Source organism: Augochlora pura, chromosome 6 (assembly GCF_028453695.1).
Source record: "Augochlora pura isolate Apur16 chromosome 6, APUR_v2.2.1, whole genome shotgun sequence".
In the NCBI taxonomy this organism is placed as follows: domain Eukaryota; kingdom Metazoa; phylum Arthropoda; class Insecta; order Hymenoptera; family Halictidae; genus Augochlora; species Augochlora pura.
The window spans coordinates 10124800-10143183 of record NC_135777.1 but is presented as its reverse complement, the minus strand read 5'-3'; the positions used below and the strand labels follow the sequence as shown (position 1 = coordinate 10143183).

The following is an 18384-nucleotide window of genomic DNA, read 5'->3' as shown; positions in this document are numbered from 1 at the left end:
AATAAATTTAGCTATCTTATATATTTTAATCGACTATTTATCTTAATTACATCATTTTTTGCAGAGAAAATACGAATTAACTTAGACATATGTTATATGAATACATTTCTTTCTATAATAAAGATTTTATAATTGTGACACACTATGGGAAGCTCAATAAAAATTTCTTCTACAACGGAATTATCCAATTCTAGAACCAATAGTTCAAACAATGTAGAACTTCCAATTGATATGCGCTTTAATGAGGGTCACGTTGTTAGTATCATCGTTTATAGTGTACTAATGATTGTGTCCGCTATGGGAAATACAACAGTGTTAGTCTTAATTACGCGTAGGAAGCGCACATCTAAATCAAAAATACATACAATGCTGATGCATCTTGCAATTGCAGATCTACTTGTAAGTATCACCCAGTGTGGCTATATGATAGATAGTATGAGTTCTATTAAGTATGGGGAAGTATATCTTGTATTTGCAATGATTGTTTGAATTGAAATTATACTGTAATTATATGAACAAAAATAAACAATATAATCTTCAATACTTCCACAATTATCATAGTAATTGACAAATTAATTTAAAAAATAAGAGATTATGTGTTTTGCCTGAAATTTATAAGAAGTAAATAATATTTATTATTATGACCCAACTAAAAATTTCAATTTAATTAGCATGGGATTTTCTATCTTTGTTTGTTAAGCAATAAATAAAGTGTATTAACTTGTTTGACTTAAATTGGTAATAATTTTATTCCACTTGTCTGACAGATGATAATTCTATTTCAATTCTCTTTAGTCTATTACTTTATTATATTTATTCAGTGTATATCAGATTTCAATGAACTTTTAATGCAGGAAGAAGTTTCCAGGTTACTTTCTTAATGATGCCCCTCGAAATTGGATGGGCAGTTACAGTGTCTTGGGAAGCGGGAGATGCAATGTGTCGCATAATGGCATTCTTCAGAATGTTTGGTCTATACCTATCATCCTTCATTCTAGTTTGCATAAGTATAGACAGGTCAATACAGTATTTGATCGTAGCTAGTTTACACTTGTTCAATATATGTAAAAATAAACCATTAAATTTTGTAGATATTATGCTGTCATGCGACCTCTCCAATTGTGGGATGTTGACAAGAGAGGGAAAATTATGCTATGTCTTGCATGGGTAGGATCAATCGTATGCTCAATGCCACAGGTACAGTAATTATAAACATTTGTTCCATAATTTAAATAATGCTACTACTTATTTATAATTGCAATGAATTACAGAAAAGTTCCTATCATGTCTCATGTTCGTATTTAATGTCTAATTAATAACACTTTTCAGTTAGAGGTAATATACGTATATGATACTTTTAGATGGTAGTATTTCACTTGGAAACCCATCCAAATATTTCTTGGTATTCACAGTGTGTCACGTTTAACACTTTTCCAACATACACTCACGAAATCACATATTCTCTTTTCGGAATGGTCATGATGTATTGGTTTCCTCTTATTGTCATAATATATACATATACAAACATTTTGTTGGAAATTTGTAGAAGATCAAGAAAAAGTGAACGCGGTATGTTTAAGTTGCTTTTACGACTTTGTTAGCAACAGGAATATATATATATATATATATCAATTTAATTTATTTAGTTACTATTTTTATTGGTTTCAGATAAGATCCGTCGTTCTTCAATGGGATTTCTAACACGAGCAAAGATAAGAACTCTTAAAATGACAATAATCATTGTTGCTGTCTTCTTTGTTTGCTGGACACCCTATTATGTTATGAGCCTTTGGTAATTGTAATTTATTGTTACTCTTAGATATTCTGAATATATATACGTTAATACAAACACAATATAAATAACAGGTATTGGATTGATAGACAGTCAGCATACAAAGTTGACCAACGAATCCAAAAAGGTCTCTTTCTTTTTGCATGTACAAATTCTTGCATGAATCCTATTGTTTACGGGGTTTTTAATATAAGAGATCGCAATAAGGTAACTATTTTTTGTCTTCTGCTTAGTTCAACAAGTTAAAATATTCTTAAATATGTAATTAACTGATGTTTCAGGCATCTGTCCGACCAACCACTTTAGAAACTCGGATAACTCCATTATCTTTGTCACTGAAACTTCTGGACTAATTTAAGTTCTTTGTAGTGTAAAAGTTAGAGTAATTAAAAAACATTGAAAGTCATGTTCACTCGGTAATCGATTCTTACAAAAACCGGATTTACAAATTACTACTTTGAAGTATTAATGAAAATAATTTTGCAAAAAAAATGTGTCGGAAGCTGAAAGATTCAAAACTTGAAAAAAAAGTTTGTAATGTATAAAATGAAAATCATATTCACCACACAGTAACAAAAAGCTAACAGTTATGACAAATTATTATATTTGCTTCATTTAATACATTAATTTTGAAATACCATATGTTACGTATTGTACATTATAGTAAGTAACTGCCTGCCTGAAAGTATGTATTAAATAATTAAAAAAGATTATAAAACTATACTAGTAACATGCTTTTTCAATAAGATTCAGTCAAAATTGGAAGCTCACATTCTCACATTCTTTTGGGAATGTAAGTAAAATCCACTCAAAAAATGAGTTAGATGTTATATACGAAAATCAAACGTTTTATACAGCGACAGTCTTCTCTTTCTATTTTTAATGTAAAATACTTCGATTACCTTACTTCCTTCGTTTTGCAAATCAATTAATCCTTTCACAGTTCCATACGAAAAAATAAATGGTTCAGTAATTTTATTGAAATTGTATAGTCTTTCAGATACGGAGTTGTATCATTATGATTTTCTTATAAATCGATCATATAAACCTATTTTCTTCGTCTACTGTAATTTTATTTATAAAAAATAATTACTTTATTTACAATATGAATAGCGATTTAGAAAATGGTAGCTCTAACGAAATTGGAATTGAAAATTAATTTCTTGCAAATCAAACGGACTGTGAAAGGGTCGTAAAAATAAAGAATAATGTCTAATATTCGGTAGTAAAAGATTTATAACGTTGTATAATGATTATTTAGTATCAGAGGAAAACATGGAAAAAGATCTCTAGCATAAGATATAATTTAGTATAAAAAGATTTATCTCCTTTTCTTGGTGTATGAACATGAATATTATTTTGAACACTCTCATTTGTTAATACAGTCATAAGTCTTAGATCGACATTATTAAGATTGTACAGCACCGGTATTTTGCCATCTATTATTCATGACCATTATGTATTAAAAATGTATTACCTGACCTTGTTCAGCAAATCAAGCCTTTTAATAAGGAAAAGATCAAAAATAGAATGTCAACTATAGTTTCTTACATGAAAAATAAAATATTAACGCATTGGTTAAGTTACACTTAAAATGATTCAATTTAGTGCAAAGCACCTCATTCAGAAACATCCCTAGTACTTACATTTCTTCACCATTGTGGATGAACTTCATTGAAAGACCACTGTTGATACGTATTATTGATGTCACATGGCATTAAAGATAGCTGTTGTGTTTGCGGATGAAGTGCCATACATTTTTTGTGCAGTCTATGTAAAAGCGTTTTTGTTTTCTACAAAATTATAGGTATTTAATTATTTCCCTTCCCTAGTATAGAATATATAAAAATACTATGAGTACTTACTTCATCATACTGCCACGGACCATGTACAGTTCCTAATCGACAGAATACAAACTTTATTCCTTGTCCGTCCGCCGACACGCATCGTTCTCCTATTCCTAATTGACCTTTTGTATTCAGTCTAACTAACTGAAAAGATATTGTTATATCAGTTATTGCATATAGATAAAGTCTTATTTAGCGACCAATTAATGTTACCTGATTATTACCAAATCCATGACAATGAGATGTAGCCATTAGACTAGGTGGTGAATGACCCATTGTGTCTAAACATGTATCGGTTGCTATGTTTTGTAACTAAAATTTATAGACATGAAAATAATATACACGTATCGATAAATTATATTTATTTATACCATGAAGAATATTTATACCTCTCCCCAGTAAAGATTGGGCGGCAGTTCAGGAAATTTATCGAAAACATCATAAGCTACATTTTCCATGTACCATTGAAAACTTTTACATTTTTTTCGTTTTTTGAAAGCTAGTTGTTCTGATATATCTCCATGATCAAGCTGTCTTGCAAGCGGTTCTCTTGTATAAAAGAATTCTTTGTATTTGTCATCAAACCAGGTCTCAATAACTCTTTTGTAATTCTATGGGAAAATTTAAAGTAAATACTATCTACAATTTTGTTATTATGTTAGTTGTATGCAAAATATTATGGTATTTACTATAGTTATAAGCGGTCCTTTTTTCTTCTGAGCCAATTTACCAAATGTGTATGGCATGAATCCTCTATACACATGACCGACATGTGAACAAGGAACCCAAAGAATACTACCACCACATTGCCATATCTTAAATGACAATTCAAAGTTCTCTCCACCCCAAATAAGTAATCCTTCATCATATGCCCCCAACGACAAGAAATATTTACGATTTATTGCGAATAAACCACCAGCATGAGTAGGAGACCTAAATTAAGTTTTACCTAGTACATGCCAAATAATTCTGTACTAATTTTCTAAGAATATTTTGCAGATATAAATTACTTGTAAGGCATGCTGTTATAAGGTCGAGCTTTTTGTTCTCTCATAGGTAACTCGTTTTCTTTGTAAAGCATTCCCCATTCAAAAATCCCTCTGTATAAATGTCCTTCTTGGTATACAGGTCTATATTCAAATGTTTTATGATCTACTCCATCAATTATAGGAACAGTCATCACAGTCCTAGAATCGTTTAAAAGATGATGAAATCAATATTCTCTCGATAATGTTCCAAAAAATTGTACCTATCAACAGCAATTGGAGCTAAAAGAGGTGGTAACCAGTTGACATTGACTTCACAGTGAGCATCCAAAAACACTATAACTTCACCCTTAGCTTCCCGTGCACCACGAGACCTGGTCCTTATTAAACCTAGCCTTTCATAATTTCTTATTAACTTTACTTTGCCATCCCACTGTTCTATATAAGATTCCAAATCACCTTTCAAATTATCTGTAATAGGACTATTTAGTATTATTCAAATTTTTCAGCTGTTCATAAAAATATGTCTAATTACCTTTATCAGAAAAATCATCTACAAGCAAGATTTCTTCCAAAAATTGAGGGGGAGTACGATTTATTACACTATGGACAGTTCTCATTAATACTGACCAACCTTCATTATGAAATACTATAATTACACTAGCACGAGGAAGTACCTCTGGGTAATTCCAATATTTGCATCTGTTAATCAAATATACTATTCATATTTGTATTAAGAACATAGTATAAAAAATTTTAATATAATTTAAATTGTGCAAAGTCAAAGATACTAACAATAAAAACTTACTCTGGCATTCTTGTATCAGGAATTGACCTGTCTAATGAAATTTCATTAGAACATACCATATTCATGCCATAGTCAGACTCTGCTTGCTGTATATCATTCTGTTGATCGTCTCTGAGGATATGAGGTTTTCCTCCTTCTCCAGGTCCATTCTTCACCTGTACATGTTTATCTTCGAAATTTCCAAGTTCTTTTGTTAAAACTGGAACCTATATCGTAATATTATTTATAATCCAATTCTATGAAATATAAGGAAGACAATAATTTTGAATTTACCTGTTTACTTTTCAAACTGTCTGACAAATATTCTTTAAAATTGTTTATTGGTTTATCAGAATAATTACTGATAACAATGTATAATAATATAAGGACTAATATACCACCCATACCAAAACTAAACAGACGATTTCTCCTTAGCTGCACAATTCTCATTTTGGACAAAGTAATTGTACCTGAAAATTAATACGTGTAATTACGTATAAAAAATTTATGTAAATAGACAATAGCAAACAATTTCGGTTTCTGTAAACAAAGAGGTAACTGTTTAAATGCACACAACACAATAAAAATTTGAATACAATAAAAAAACATAAAAGAGTAACTGAAGGTATATAATATGTTTTAAACACTATAACAATAAATATATTTTTAATATATACTTGTAATTTTCATAAAAAATGAAATTTCAATTGAAATATTGCAAACTCCAAGACTAATAGAAGTACATATATTGCCATATTAATTACCTTAAGTAAAAATGCATAGAACGCACGACGAAAATTAAAATTCATAAAATAAATGTTAAAACGTACTAAAAGAATACAAAAAACTATATTGCAATAAACTGAATCATTTCAAAAAATCTGAAGCTACGTTGCTTCAAGCAACAGCCAACGTGTCTTTCTTAGATATGCGATTACTGTGTGTACAGTGTACACTGCAGAATCTTGTAATGTTTCGTATTGTCGACGACGACGATTCGTCGCTAAGATAAGGTCCATAGAAAATTTAAATTTCTAGGGATATATATTTGGTAACGACATAATTTTAAGTCATGGTGCCGACATCCTTGCATGCATGGTACACGGATCTCTATTAGAATTTAGAAGTTTGTGGTACATTCGTATTGCGTAGTACGCAATGATGTGTAATAAATACATATGTGTGAGTAAACACTGAATTAAGTTTCTTATTGGCTGTTAGAAAACAGCTGAAAAATCAAAGGCTTGTGCATTTTGATTGTAAGCAGATTTGGTTTTTAATTTTACAATTAAGAAATATTTCTCTAGAACATATATTCCAAAATGCAAGTATGCTCTCGTATGTATTAAATCTTCCATGAACAAAGTACGTACACGTGCATACTACAGCGTTCCAATCGACTGGCACACAAATTAAAGATTTCACCTAAACCATTTTGAAGTTTCTAATCTCACCACATGACAATTCATGTAACTTAAGGACCCATGAGATCCGTACACCTTAACCGTAACATTTTCGATAAATACTATAAATACAATATTTATTGTATTTATAAACTTTCTTTTAACTAAAATTATATTAATTTTAAAAATATTTCTCTCACACTTAAACATAACATAAATAAATTATGTATGTAGATAGTTTTTGTTGTTTGTAATCCATATTTATGACTTAAATTGTTAAAAATAAGTAATATACGTAATATTTATTAATTCACCATGAGAATAAATAAAGTTATTTATCAAGTATGGTGTACTCAGAAGACTTATAGGTTTTTAGATACGTATTCATCAAAATTTGATAAGTTTGTATTATTTATTGTATGAAACCTTATTATACTTGCATGAACTTGAACGAAATTCAGCTAAAGATGTATTGAATTTTAGGAAATATCTACATCCCAATAGGAAATGTTATTGTACCAAGACGAAAGATGATAAGGAATTTATAATTTCAATAGAAAACATACGTAACTTTAGTATTATAGCACATGTTGACCATGGCAAAAGTACACTTGCCGATAGACTTTTAGAAATTACAGGAGCAATAAAAAAAAATTCTGGAAGCCAAATATTAGACAAATTACAAGTTGAAAAGGATCGTGGAATTACAGTCAAGGCCCAAACAGCATCTCTTAATTATACATATAAAGAGACTATGTATCTTCTTAATTTAATAGATACACCTGGTCATGTAGATTTTTCAGCTGAAGTATATCGTTCTTTAATTCCTTGTCAAGGAGTTGTTTTAGTTGTTGATGCAAATGATGGTGTACAAGCACAAACAGTGGCTAACTACTATTTAGCTATGAAACGGAAGCTGGTTATAATACCGGTAATAAATAAAATAGATCTCAAAAATGCCAATCCTGACAGAGTGGTACAACAGTTAAAAACATTGTTTGATATAAAAGAAGAAGATGTCTTAAAAATATCTGCCAAGCTTGGCACTGGTGTAAAAAATATTTTAGATGCCATTATTGAAAGAATTCCTCCACCTGATGTGATTAGAGAAAAGCCATTGAGAGCGTTAATATTTGATAGTTGGTATGATAAACATAAAGGAGCTATTTCTTTAATATATATTAAAGAAGGATCTTTATCAGTAGGAGATCATATTACTTCAATACATAATAAAAAATCTTATGATATTAGAAATCTATCACTGTTACGACCTAATGAAGAACCAGTAAAACTATTGTAAATATCAATTTGTACTTGCTATGGTTTTATGAACATTAATTAGATAAATAAAAATTCAATTCTATGTTATTAGAGTTGCAGGTCAAATAGGATGCATTGCATGTAATATGAGATCATCAAAAGAAGCATTTATTGGTGACACATTACATATAAAAAACCACCCTGTAGATCCTCTTTTGCAAATCAAAACACCAAAACCAATGGTTTTCTCAGGAGTGTATCCTCATGATCAATCACAATTTGATACAATGAAAGCTGCTATTGAAAAATTAACTCTAAATGACAGTGGTGTGTCTGTTACTATAGATCATAGGTATGTTTTATTTTAGTTTAGTGAGTTAATCATTCATATATAAAAAGAGTAAGCTCTCATATATATTTATTTTAGTGTAGCACTTGGACAAGGCTGGAGAATTGGATTTTTAGGTTTATTACATATGGAAGTTTTTATGCAACGTTTGGAACAAGAATATGGTGTTGAACCAATCGTTACTATACCTAATGTAACATATAAAGCAAAGATATGTGGAGCTAAAAACATCAAAAATTATGGTGGCGATGAAATTACATTCAATAATCCAGCACATTTTCCTAACTCACAAATTGTAACTGAATTGTATGAACCTATTATATTAGGGACCATTATTACACCAGGTATACTTAATTCTTCTATATTAATTGACGTATGTATACTTATTAAAAAAGTAAGAATAATTCTTGAATTATGTAAACAGAGACATACATAGGTGAGATATTATCTTTATGTCATGAAAAACGAGGGGTAGAACAATTAATGAAAAATATTGGAAATAATAGAATAATGTTACAATACTTATTTCCATTAAATGAAGTTATTGTTGATTTTCATGATTTATTAAAAAGTGCAACCTCTGGATATGCTAGTTTCGATTATGAAGAACGTGGATATGAACCTTCGAAAATAGTTAAGGTATTTACAGTTACTCTTTCTTATTTAACAATTAATTTTTGTAATATATTATAAATATAAATGTTGCAGTTGAATATAGCTTTAAACGGTATTGTAGTGGAAGAATTAAGTACTATTGTACATGCCACTAAAGCTGTTACAGTGGGTAGACAACTATGTAAAAAATTAATAGATATAATTCCACGACAGTTGTTTGAAATTTCCATTCAAGCTATGTTACATGGAACTGTCCTTGCAAGGGAAAATGTGAAAGCATACAGAAAAGATGTGACTGCGAAATTAGTAAGAATTCGTTTTTTATATTATATTTATACTTATGTTCCTGATCCTATTATTTATTGTTGTTTTCAGTATGGTGGTGATGTCACTAGACGAAAAAAGTTATTAGCTCAACAATCAGATGGAAAGAAGAAGATGAGAATGATTGGAAAAATTTCTATTCCACGAGATACGTTCATAAAAGTTCTTAAAAGATAATAAATCTTAAGGATAATTAAATTGTGTAAAAATGTACTGATTTTTAAATAAAATTCAACTGGCAATATACTAATCACAATGATACATATGATCACAATGATATAAATGATATTTAAAATAAAACAATTTAATACAATTAAATTATTATTTATTTCAGAGTACAAAATATGGTGTTCTTAAAGGTTTATTCAGAAAATTAAATACTTTAATGCAATGTATACATACTTAATGATATCTGTATAACTTATTTAATAATGTAAATTAATATAGAGATATATCATTGATTCATAGAACTTGGTGAAGGATCAGACATTTGGTGTGAATTATTTGAGGACACTGTATTTACAGAATTGACATTCTCTTGTTTAAATGTCATAGTAGTATTGAGATTAATATTTACTATGGATGTCGATGCTGGATCCTGCATATCTAATTGACTTTGAGCAATATCTTGTAGAGCAGCCTGAATTCTTTGTAGGAGAGCTTCTCCTTGTTTCACAACCTCTTCTAGCTGTTCACCAGCTTCTTGATTTTCTTGTTCAAGGCGACTGAGGCTTGCAACCTGTAATTCTTGTGATGATTCTTCGCTTGGTAAACTTTCTATCAAAGTATCAATATCTTTCGCACATCTTGCTATTAAAGTAGCAAACAGAGCTGCATAATCTAAAATAAAACCTTATTTATGTAAAAGTTGTAAAGTTAACATTTTTTATTTGTATTAGTAAGTAATGAAAATACCTTCTTGAGGTTGATGGGGCTGTGGTGTTCCCACACGATCAAATCCAGGAAATTTACTAGGTGTAGAATATTGTTGTAAAATACCTACACTGTTACAAAAATGTTCTGCTTGCTAAAATAATGTATGTAATTAATAATTATATTTATCATTGCATATAAAACAGAAATTAGAAATTATATTATTACTTGGTTTATAGTGTCTTGTAACTGTGTTAAACGGTCTGCCATATTTTTATGATATAACCTTTAACAGTATAGGTACACAATTACGTTTTCTATTAAATTTGTGATATGTATTATTTCACTTGTAACATAACTATTAAGTGCTATGACAATTTTATTCTTGCAGTTATATTAAATAAATTGTTCTTTCAAGTTGCATTGAAGGTACACACTTGTTAAATGTTAGAATATATTTCGTTGTATGTACATTTATGTTTGCATTATATAGTTAAATAACTGTTACATTATTCCTCCAGAAATAGTTTTCATTAAATATTTGTGAATGTCAAACTGACATGAATCAACAATGTTGCTGCAATCACTACTGTTGTTACTTTGATACATATGAACGATACAAACTGAAGGATTGCAGTGGTTCACACCACACTTTACAGTGGTGGCACTTGCATATGCTTATCTTATGCACAATTCATATGCATGCCATCGATAATAGATTGTATGCATATAGAGTTACATAGGCTTAGACACATATGCAGAGCGGAATATTTGTTAAATATTGTTATGTATTAATAATTTACTGTAAACAAATATTTATTAGGAAATATAAACAGTTAAATCATTAAGTAAAAATTTACTTTTTGGCAAATTTAAATTTGTAGTTAATATGTAAAAACGGTCGTAAACTGTAAATGTAAAAATAATAAAAGTTACTTCTGTATTTTATGCATCATCATAAAGAAAAGGATGTTATAAAGAAAAAATACACATATTAACATAATTTAGCATTTTCCATTGCATTTTATAAAATGTTTACATGGGGAAATATTTACAAAAATATGAGTAGGATATGATGAAGTGTAGAAGACAGGAAAAGAGGATGAACAATATAGTTTTATGAATGATTCAATTCAGGGTACCCCGACATTGAGGAGCTCCACATAGGCAAGGAATTTTGTCATCTTCCAAAGGAAATTTATAATCGTACGTAATTTCTTCATTAACTCCTATAGGTTGCTTACTATAGATTACAATTTTCTTTTGACTTTCGATTGTAATTACTTTTGCGTAACAATTTGGCTGCAAAGAAAAAAAAAGACGTTAAATTTACTCAGGAATGATAGTAGCTTTTTATATTTTTATAAATAACAACATGGATACTTACATTGCAGCTATGATTAATAAATCGTGCTAAATTGCCACATTTCGTTGCATCAATAATTGTGTCTAAATCAATACGGAAAAGATAAGAACTACCAATGCCGGTAGCTTCATATTGTGACTCTCTTAAATCAGCAACGACGGGCCTAACCATTTGACCAACATATTCAATAACCATTTCATCAGCTGCAATTGGTTCCATAGCAAACAAACCCCAGTCGTGTATTCCTGATTTAGCAAATTTCAATTGCTTTTTCCTAAACTATAAGATTAAAAACGTTTTTAAAACTGCTTAGCAACTGTTGTGTTTATAGTTAAGTAAACTAATTAGAATCGTACTTTCAACTGATTGAATTTAAGAAGATCACTGTCGGTGTCAATACCGAAGGCCGTTAATAATCGACGTTGATTGCTTCGAGCTTCACGAGATAGAGCTTGCATTTTACCAGTTAAAGCTTTAGTATTGTTCTTTGGACCATTCATTGTTCCATCACCTCCGGCATAAGGACCATTATTATCTTCGACATCATGACTGCGTTGTATGCTTTGCGCATAATGGTGCTATAAAAATAAATTAATTTTGAATTAAATTGCTGTTTCCAATAATATTTCAGGACCTAATTATCATACCTTGTGTTTGGCTTTTTCTCGTATGTCAACTTTATAATATCCTTCCGTCCTTGCACTTCCACTTGCATGTAATCTAAGTTCATCCTTTTTCCTTCGTTTAGCAGGACTTGGAATATCTGTTGCTGGATGATCCACCCAATGTGTATCATTCAACCAATATCCTTGACTATCGTCAGCTAATAAAGCTTCGTAACTTCGTCTTAAATATTCCACGTCCTCTGCATCTATACCTCTAGTTAAAAATTCATACAAAATAGCCATTTCCGACATAAGATCACGCTCCTTGTATGTTACCATTGGTTCCTGTACAATTTTTGTAGGGTACTTTTCATAAACAAATTCATTTCGAATATTTTCTTTCTCTCCTTCATGGTTTTGATGACTATGTATCTTAGTATATTTATTGAATTTTCGTTTTTCAACCTTATGAGTTTTATCTTTACCCTTGGCCAATTTGATAATTTTCGAAGTTTTCAATTTTACAGATTTGATTGGCGTTGGAGGTGGACGAGTTACAAATTCTGTAACTTCTGACTGAGACGGCGGTAATGAATAAGAATGTTCCATATATACTTGTGAAACTTGAGAACTACGTAAACTTGGACTTCTTTGGCCATTCAATCGAAGGTCAGTTTCAGCTTGGTACCTAGTTAAAGCAGAATAATGTTAATGTCTGCTGCAAGTTCTTTAATATATTAACAGATGAAACAACAATATAGTTTGCAAACCTTAATCTTCTGATTTCTAAACTTTCTTCTTCTGAGTCTGTGGTAGGTATCTCACTAAACATTTCAATTTTTTCTGATTCCTTCAATATAGGTTCATCATTAATGTATTTGGCAGACATATTTTGAAGGACTCTAATAATATTTGGTTGTAATGGTCCAGGACTCGTATGTCTTATAATATTATCTTGTCCAGCTAACGTTATTAAAGCTTCAGCTGCAGAATTTTCCATCTTCTGCATATCACGAGGCTCTTGTTTCACTGGTGTCGTTTCAGTAAGCGTAATTTGCGCTACCTTCTCTGTTTCATCCTCTACAACATTTTCTTCTGTTTCTTTGAACGTTACTTTAGATTTATTAAACTGTTCTTCGTCGACAGATTTTTCGTTTATCTCTTCAATTTCTTCCTTCTTATCTTCATATCTTAAGGGAGATGTTACAGATCTAATTTCATCTTCATCTTCATATTCTGGGAATTCGTTGGAATTTGCATCCCTTATTTTAATGTCTGGTATTGGCGTTTCTCTGCCAGTTGGAGTTGGACAATCTAAAGATCTTTGAATTGCTAATTCTGTCAAAATATCGGGATCTTCACTATTACAAGCCAGAGGGCGATGGTCTGATACCCGACTATCTGTATCTTGCTGAAAATAAAAAGTAAATTTTATATAGTACTATGTAAAAAGTGTTGCATACTGTACACTTATAATTTTTTAATCAGTCATTACCCTAGTAGACTTAACATATACCTCATCTTCAAAGTTTCCAGAACATATTTCATCATCGGAACTATCATTTGAACTGCTGGAGGATTCACTGCAGCTCATTTCATCACTACAGCTTTCATTTGATGATGATGAGGATGAAGAAGATGAAGAAACACTTGGAAGAGAAGTAAGTGGCCTTTTAACTTTCTGTACTGATAGTAAGTCAAGATCGCTATCACTTTCTATGATTTCAGTATCACCATGACCTGACTGACGACTATCTTCATCTTGTGGCAATGGGCTTGGAGCTTTAATTTTACGCTACAATACAGATATTGTACTATTATAAACATTATTAATATTGTAATTAAATCGTAAAAAGAAATATCTTACCCTGAAAGAAGGCATCTTTGGCATACTAGCTCTAATTCCCAAACCAAAGCCATCGTAATTGAACCCAAGTGGAGTTGCTTGTTCCAAAAGTAAGGATATTCCTTGAGGTTTCGAAGCTTCTTCCTTATTACTATTATTAACAATAGTATTATCTCCTCCTTGAGTTTGATTTTTTTCAGACTTCTTTTCATCCCACCATACTTCAAACAATTTGAACGCAGTATTCTCAATCATTTTTTTATTAAAATCCCTTTTTAAAATTTGTTTTAATTCATTTACAACTCTGTTTAACACTCCATTAATAGTAGGACCCTAAATTTGTATTAAGTCATTATTACATATAAATGAATTATATCATATACAGCATGTAAGAAGTTTAAAAACATATACCTGTGGATTATCTTTTGTAATATTATGATTTGCCATGGCATGAAGCCGTGATTGAAAAGATGGATAATAATTTGCTCCTTGATGATTTCCTACTGCTCCAGAGAATGGTGTGGTATTAGGTTGGCAATGGTTTTGTAAGTATGTTGTCCCATAAGGATATGGATATTGAGTTGGTCGAGGCCAATGGTACATATCATTAGTAGGATAATGGGTTAAATGCCCAGGATAACCTGCTCCTGGATATAACTGACTTGTAGGTTCCGTTTGAGCTATCACCTATAGATGTTACATTTATAAAATTTTATCATATTTAATTAGATATCAGTTATGTTATATAATTTTACAATCACCTCTTCAATTTTTTCATCTCCTGAACTTAAAGGACTTAATGACATCCTATCGTCATCAGGAGGAGGTGGAGGTGGTGGTTCTTTTGGTGGTTCTGGTTCAATTTCATCTGGTGCAGGACTGTAACTTCCAAGTAATGCTTCATCTTCACTTGAACTTATAACACTACCTAATTCTTCATCAACCGAAAATTGATTAATGTTGTTCTCATGTATTTTCCACCTTTCTTTATTTTTTTCTCTCATTTTTTCGAAGCATGATTTATATGTTTCATGAGATAAGAAAGGACTTGGAGGTTCTGAAAGCATTTCATTGTCTGCACTGACAGACTTTTTTTCATCTTCAGAATCGCTACCAAACTGTAGAAAGGGTGGGGCCATTCCTCCTGCTTTATCCTTCAACAACATGGCAATTCTTGTATCTAAATCTAATGTTTTACGAGTTTCTACCGGCGAGTCTCTTGAAGAGCTTTTTGTGCCACTCTGATTTTCTTTCTCTTTTTCCTTTTTAGGAGTATGATGCATTTTTACATTAGAAGCTTTTGTAATTGGAATTACATTAGAATTAGAATTATCTAAATTTGCTCCATGTTGTACAGGCCACATAGATGATGACGCATAATTAGCTGGTCCTGTATTATTTCCCCACCACATACTTGAATTTTGTTGAATCGGAAGATTCTGAGAAACATTTTGAGACATGTTTGTTAAGTAATTATTTGGAGGTTGATGATGATAACCACCATAATAAAAATCATAGTTTGTGGCTGGAGTTGAATTTTGAGAATAGTTATTGGAATAATTTAATTCACTAGGTGCAGTACCATAGCCTAAATCGCTTCCAGTACTGCCACTAGGAGTAGGATAATCTCTATATTTGCTGTATCTCGAGTTTTCTATGTATGTATCTCTGGATTTGTCTATACTTGACACTATTTTTTTACTACTTCGGAAATCATCTCTGTCTTCAACAATTTTATCAATAGGTGTATGTTTTCCTTGATCATTTTCAGATTTTAATTCCTTTTCTACTTTCTTCTCCGGCTTTTTCTCTATAGTCAGTTCATCATAGATTTTTTTACACTCTTCCCCGAACGCATCTAAAAACACTCTTAAGACTTTGCCCATCACAGATGTATTATTTAATTTTTCTACACATGCTTTTGAAGCCTTTGTTGTTTCAAATACCACTCTAGCGATTCCAAGATGCTTGTTAGTTACGGGATGATAATAAACAGTAAGTTCTTCTACAACTCCAAACTTTTGAACCATGTCTGTTAAAAAGGTTTTATCAATATTGTCATTTAAATGGCAAAATGTTACTTCAAGTGGAGGTGGTTCACCACAATAATTAGAGTCAATTTTAAATCTAGGTACAGGTAAGTCAAGTTGTTCTAAACGAGTCCATATTCTTGTTAACTGTGACCTAGGATCTCGTGGTTGAACTTCGGGATAAGTTGGATCTCCTGGTACCATGCCATCATACCTATATAATTTTGTTGCACCTTTGACTAAAAATGGATCAACTAGTAATTTATAATTTCTTGGCTTCTGAGGTGTCTGTACAACAGATGCATCTTTCTGTGAATGTGTTACATGAGTGTGGCTATGTTTCGACGATTGATTTGAGTTTTGTGATGCACTTTGTGAATTTCCATGTGAATGGCGATGACGATGCGAATGCGCATGTGAATGTCCATGTCCATGCCCATGTCTCTCCATTCCGTTCATTGCCTCCAAGCATCATCCATTTATGTAAATTGCTGCAACATTATCAAATAAGTTTCAATATTGTAATTGTTTGTATAAGTGACAAAACATATGAAAATGATTCAACTATTTGAAAATATTTAAGATTAAAAATAACAAAATAATGTTTAAGTGCTATAGGATAATTTGCAATATATGCAAGATGATATTATCAAATCTATATTGTTATAAATCAGCTGTCACCATTAGTTTAAAATTCTACAGTGTAGTTCAAATAAGTAAAATTAAAGTGATACAAATCAATTTAAAAGTAAATTTTACAAATGATCAACTTTATAACAAAATATTCAATGATCTTATAGAAGCATACTTTCAAAAAGAAAATATACAAAATGCATACTAATATAAAAAAGATCTTCTATAAAAAAAGAACTATAACACATAATTAACGATTTGTTTCCATTTTTAACTTACATCCAGTTTGTTTGTGTTGTCTTGATAAATTGCTTCGCTTGTTAATACAAGAAATTTATGTTTTAATAAAACATAACCTTAAACATATCGCAGTTTTTAAGTTGGAGTTTCAAATAAAGAAGCGACTTAATGACCATTTCAAAAAGAATTCCTTATAAGACGGCCTTTATGTTCATTTGCTTCAACGACCTCCAATAAAGTTAAAATTTTTCTTATGCAAAACACAGCCTTTGAATTTCATGCAATGTACGTTCCGGTTTTTTCGCAACCTTGTAATTTCTCAACCTATTTTTACAATATTATATTTACTATGTAGACATCGTCCAAATATTGGCTCCACAATTTAATTCCTTTTTATTCTTCGTTGACCATTTTTCGTGAAAAATATAGACGTTTATTGCTACTAGCTCTCGGTCACACCAGCGCAAAACTACCTCAATGTTTGACTGTTAGCACAACGCACTGCGCCCTGATTTTCCTAATTTTTATTGAGTATTAGTCAGTGGTAAAAACAACAGTATACCAATGAATTATTCCAGTGAAGTTTACCTCACTTTAACTTGGTATATAAAATGCGTTTGATTAACTTTAACAAATCCATAGCTTCGATAAAACTATGCAAACACATTCGGATGACGCCATCCTTGTTATAAAGACCATGACGGTTCTTTGGACCATTTTACTAAATAAATTGTACAAACATTTTGCTAAACAACATATACTTTTTTTATCCATCGGAAGATATTCATATTATTGTAATATAGTGATCTGTTAAAATGCTCCAAATGAAAGTTTAAATTGATGATTGAGCCAAGTATTTAACATTTTTTACGTCCCTTAATTCGTCTTGCCTCACAAATTTTACTACTGTTCAGAGAAATGTAGAAAATTTCAATTATTGCTGGCATTTTGTATATTTACCAATTATCTGCAAAAGGTAATTAGAGTTTAACGACAGTATTACAAAATAATTGCTGAAAATCTTCTTCCCATACAATGAATGGCATTTGATCCATGCATTGGCTAACTATGATCTAACAGAAATTTCAATCAACTGCATTAGCAAATCACCTCGTTGGCTTTAAAGAAATGTACGCAATATCGTGTGTATGAGTACAGTATCAATCAAAACTGTTAATTTGTACTGTATGTACAGAGGATAGTGTATGAATGTGTAAAATATTAAAATAAATACATATACAGAATTTAAATTAAATTCAATGATTATATTGAAACTGATTTCGCACGTGTATTTACATTGTTAATTAATTAAATATATTTTAAGAATTAAAAGAAAAACAAGTATTGTTATATAAATGTATATAGATATCTATATAGAAAAACATCATTTGCGGAAAAATATACTAATATATTTGCTCTGTTTAAGTT

The 18384-nt window shown here is 30.6% G+C and overlaps 5 protein-coding genes across 10 annotated transcripts; 2 read left to right on the top strand and 3 right to left on the bottom strand.

Moving 5' to 3' along the window:
• The first annotated feature begins 144 nt into the window (after window positions 1–144).
• Window positions 145–2734, top strand: Akhr (Adipokinetic hormone receptor). The gene is made up of 7 exons (XM_078182098.1): window positions 145–399; window positions 869–1017; window positions 1092–1197; window positions 1362–1569; window positions 1669–1792; window positions 1867–1999; window positions 2074–2734. Exons 1-7 carry the CDS (start codon window positions 145–147, stop codon window positions 2143–2145), a joined length of 1047 nt encoding a protein of 348 aa, XP_078038224.1. The 3' UTR covers window positions 2146–2734.
• Window positions 2735–3097: 363 nt separating this feature from the next.
• Window positions 3098–6408, bottom strand: Pgant7 (N-acetylgalactosaminyltransferase 7). 5 transcript variants are annotated; one of them, XM_078182093.1, is made up of 12 exons: window positions 6177–6408; window positions 5707–5882; window positions 5434–5639; window positions 5161–5327; window positions 4889–5096; window positions 4650–4826; window positions 4329–4572; window positions 4029–4250; window positions 3853–3951; window positions 3658–3783; window positions 3439–3585; window positions 3098–3338 (listed from the first exon to the last, which is right to left on the bottom strand). In XM_078182093.1, the coding sequence occupies exons 2-11, from the start codon at window positions 5860–5862 to the stop codon at window positions 3445–3447; spliced, it is 1746 nt and encodes a 581-aa protein (XP_078038219.1). In that variant the 5' UTR covers window positions 5863–5882; window positions 6177–6408; the 3' UTR covers window positions 3098–3338; window positions 3439–3444. The 5 variants fall into 5 exon arrangements, with proteins under 5 accessions (XP_078038219.1, XP_078038222.1, XP_078038221.1 ...); XM_078182096.1 differs by having other exon boundaries at window positions 3098–3329; XM_078182095.1 differs by having other exon boundaries at window positions 3098–3293.
• A 147-nt stretch (window positions 6409–6555) lies between these two features.
• Waw (Translation factor waclaw) lies at window positions 6556–9658 on the top strand. The gene is made up of 7 exons (XM_078183518.1): window positions 6556–7216; window positions 7299–8111; window positions 8188–8427; window positions 8503–8768; window positions 8849–9063; window positions 9133–9345; window positions 9415–9658. Exons 1-7 carry the CDS (start codon window positions 7131–7133, stop codon window positions 9538–9540), a joined length of 1959 nt encoding a protein of 652 aa, XP_078039644.1. The 5' UTR covers window positions 6556–7130; the 3' UTR covers window positions 9541–9658.
• A 24-nt stretch (window positions 9659–9682) lies between these two features.
• On the bottom strand, window positions 9683–10894 carry Med21 (mediator complex subunit 21). Its single transcript, XM_078183517.1, has 3 exons — window positions 10465–10894; window positions 10279–10390; window positions 9683–10203 (listed from the first exon to the last, which is right to left on the bottom strand). Exons 1-3 carry the CDS (start codon window positions 10504–10506, stop codon window positions 9818–9820), a joined length of 540 nt encoding a protein of 179 aa, XP_078039643.1. The 5' UTR covers window positions 10507–10894; the 3' UTR covers window positions 9683–9817.
• Window positions 10895–11230: 336 nt separating this feature from the next.
• Set1 (SET domain containing 1) lies at window positions 11231–17766 on the bottom strand. 2 transcript variants are annotated; one of them, XM_078183227.1, is made up of 11 exons: window positions 17545–17766; window positions 16996–17473; window positions 14815–16574; window positions 14465–14740; window positions 14075–14386; window positions 13724–14002; window positions 12978–13618; window positions 12250–12895; window positions 11959–12180; window positions 11624–11881; window positions 11231–11538 (listed from the first exon to the last, which is right to left on the bottom strand). In XM_078183227.1, the coding sequence occupies exons 3-11, from the start codon at window positions 16540–16542 to the stop codon at window positions 11365–11367; spliced, it is 4536 nt and encodes a 1511-aa protein (XP_078039353.1). In that variant the 5' UTR covers window positions 16543–16574; window positions 16996–17473; window positions 17545–17766; the 3' UTR covers window positions 11231–11364. The 2 variants fall into 2 exon arrangements, with proteins under 2 accessions (XP_078039353.1, XP_078039352.1); XM_078183226.1 differs by having other exon boundaries at window positions 16996–17766.
• Window positions 17767–18384: the final 618 nt, after the last annotated feature.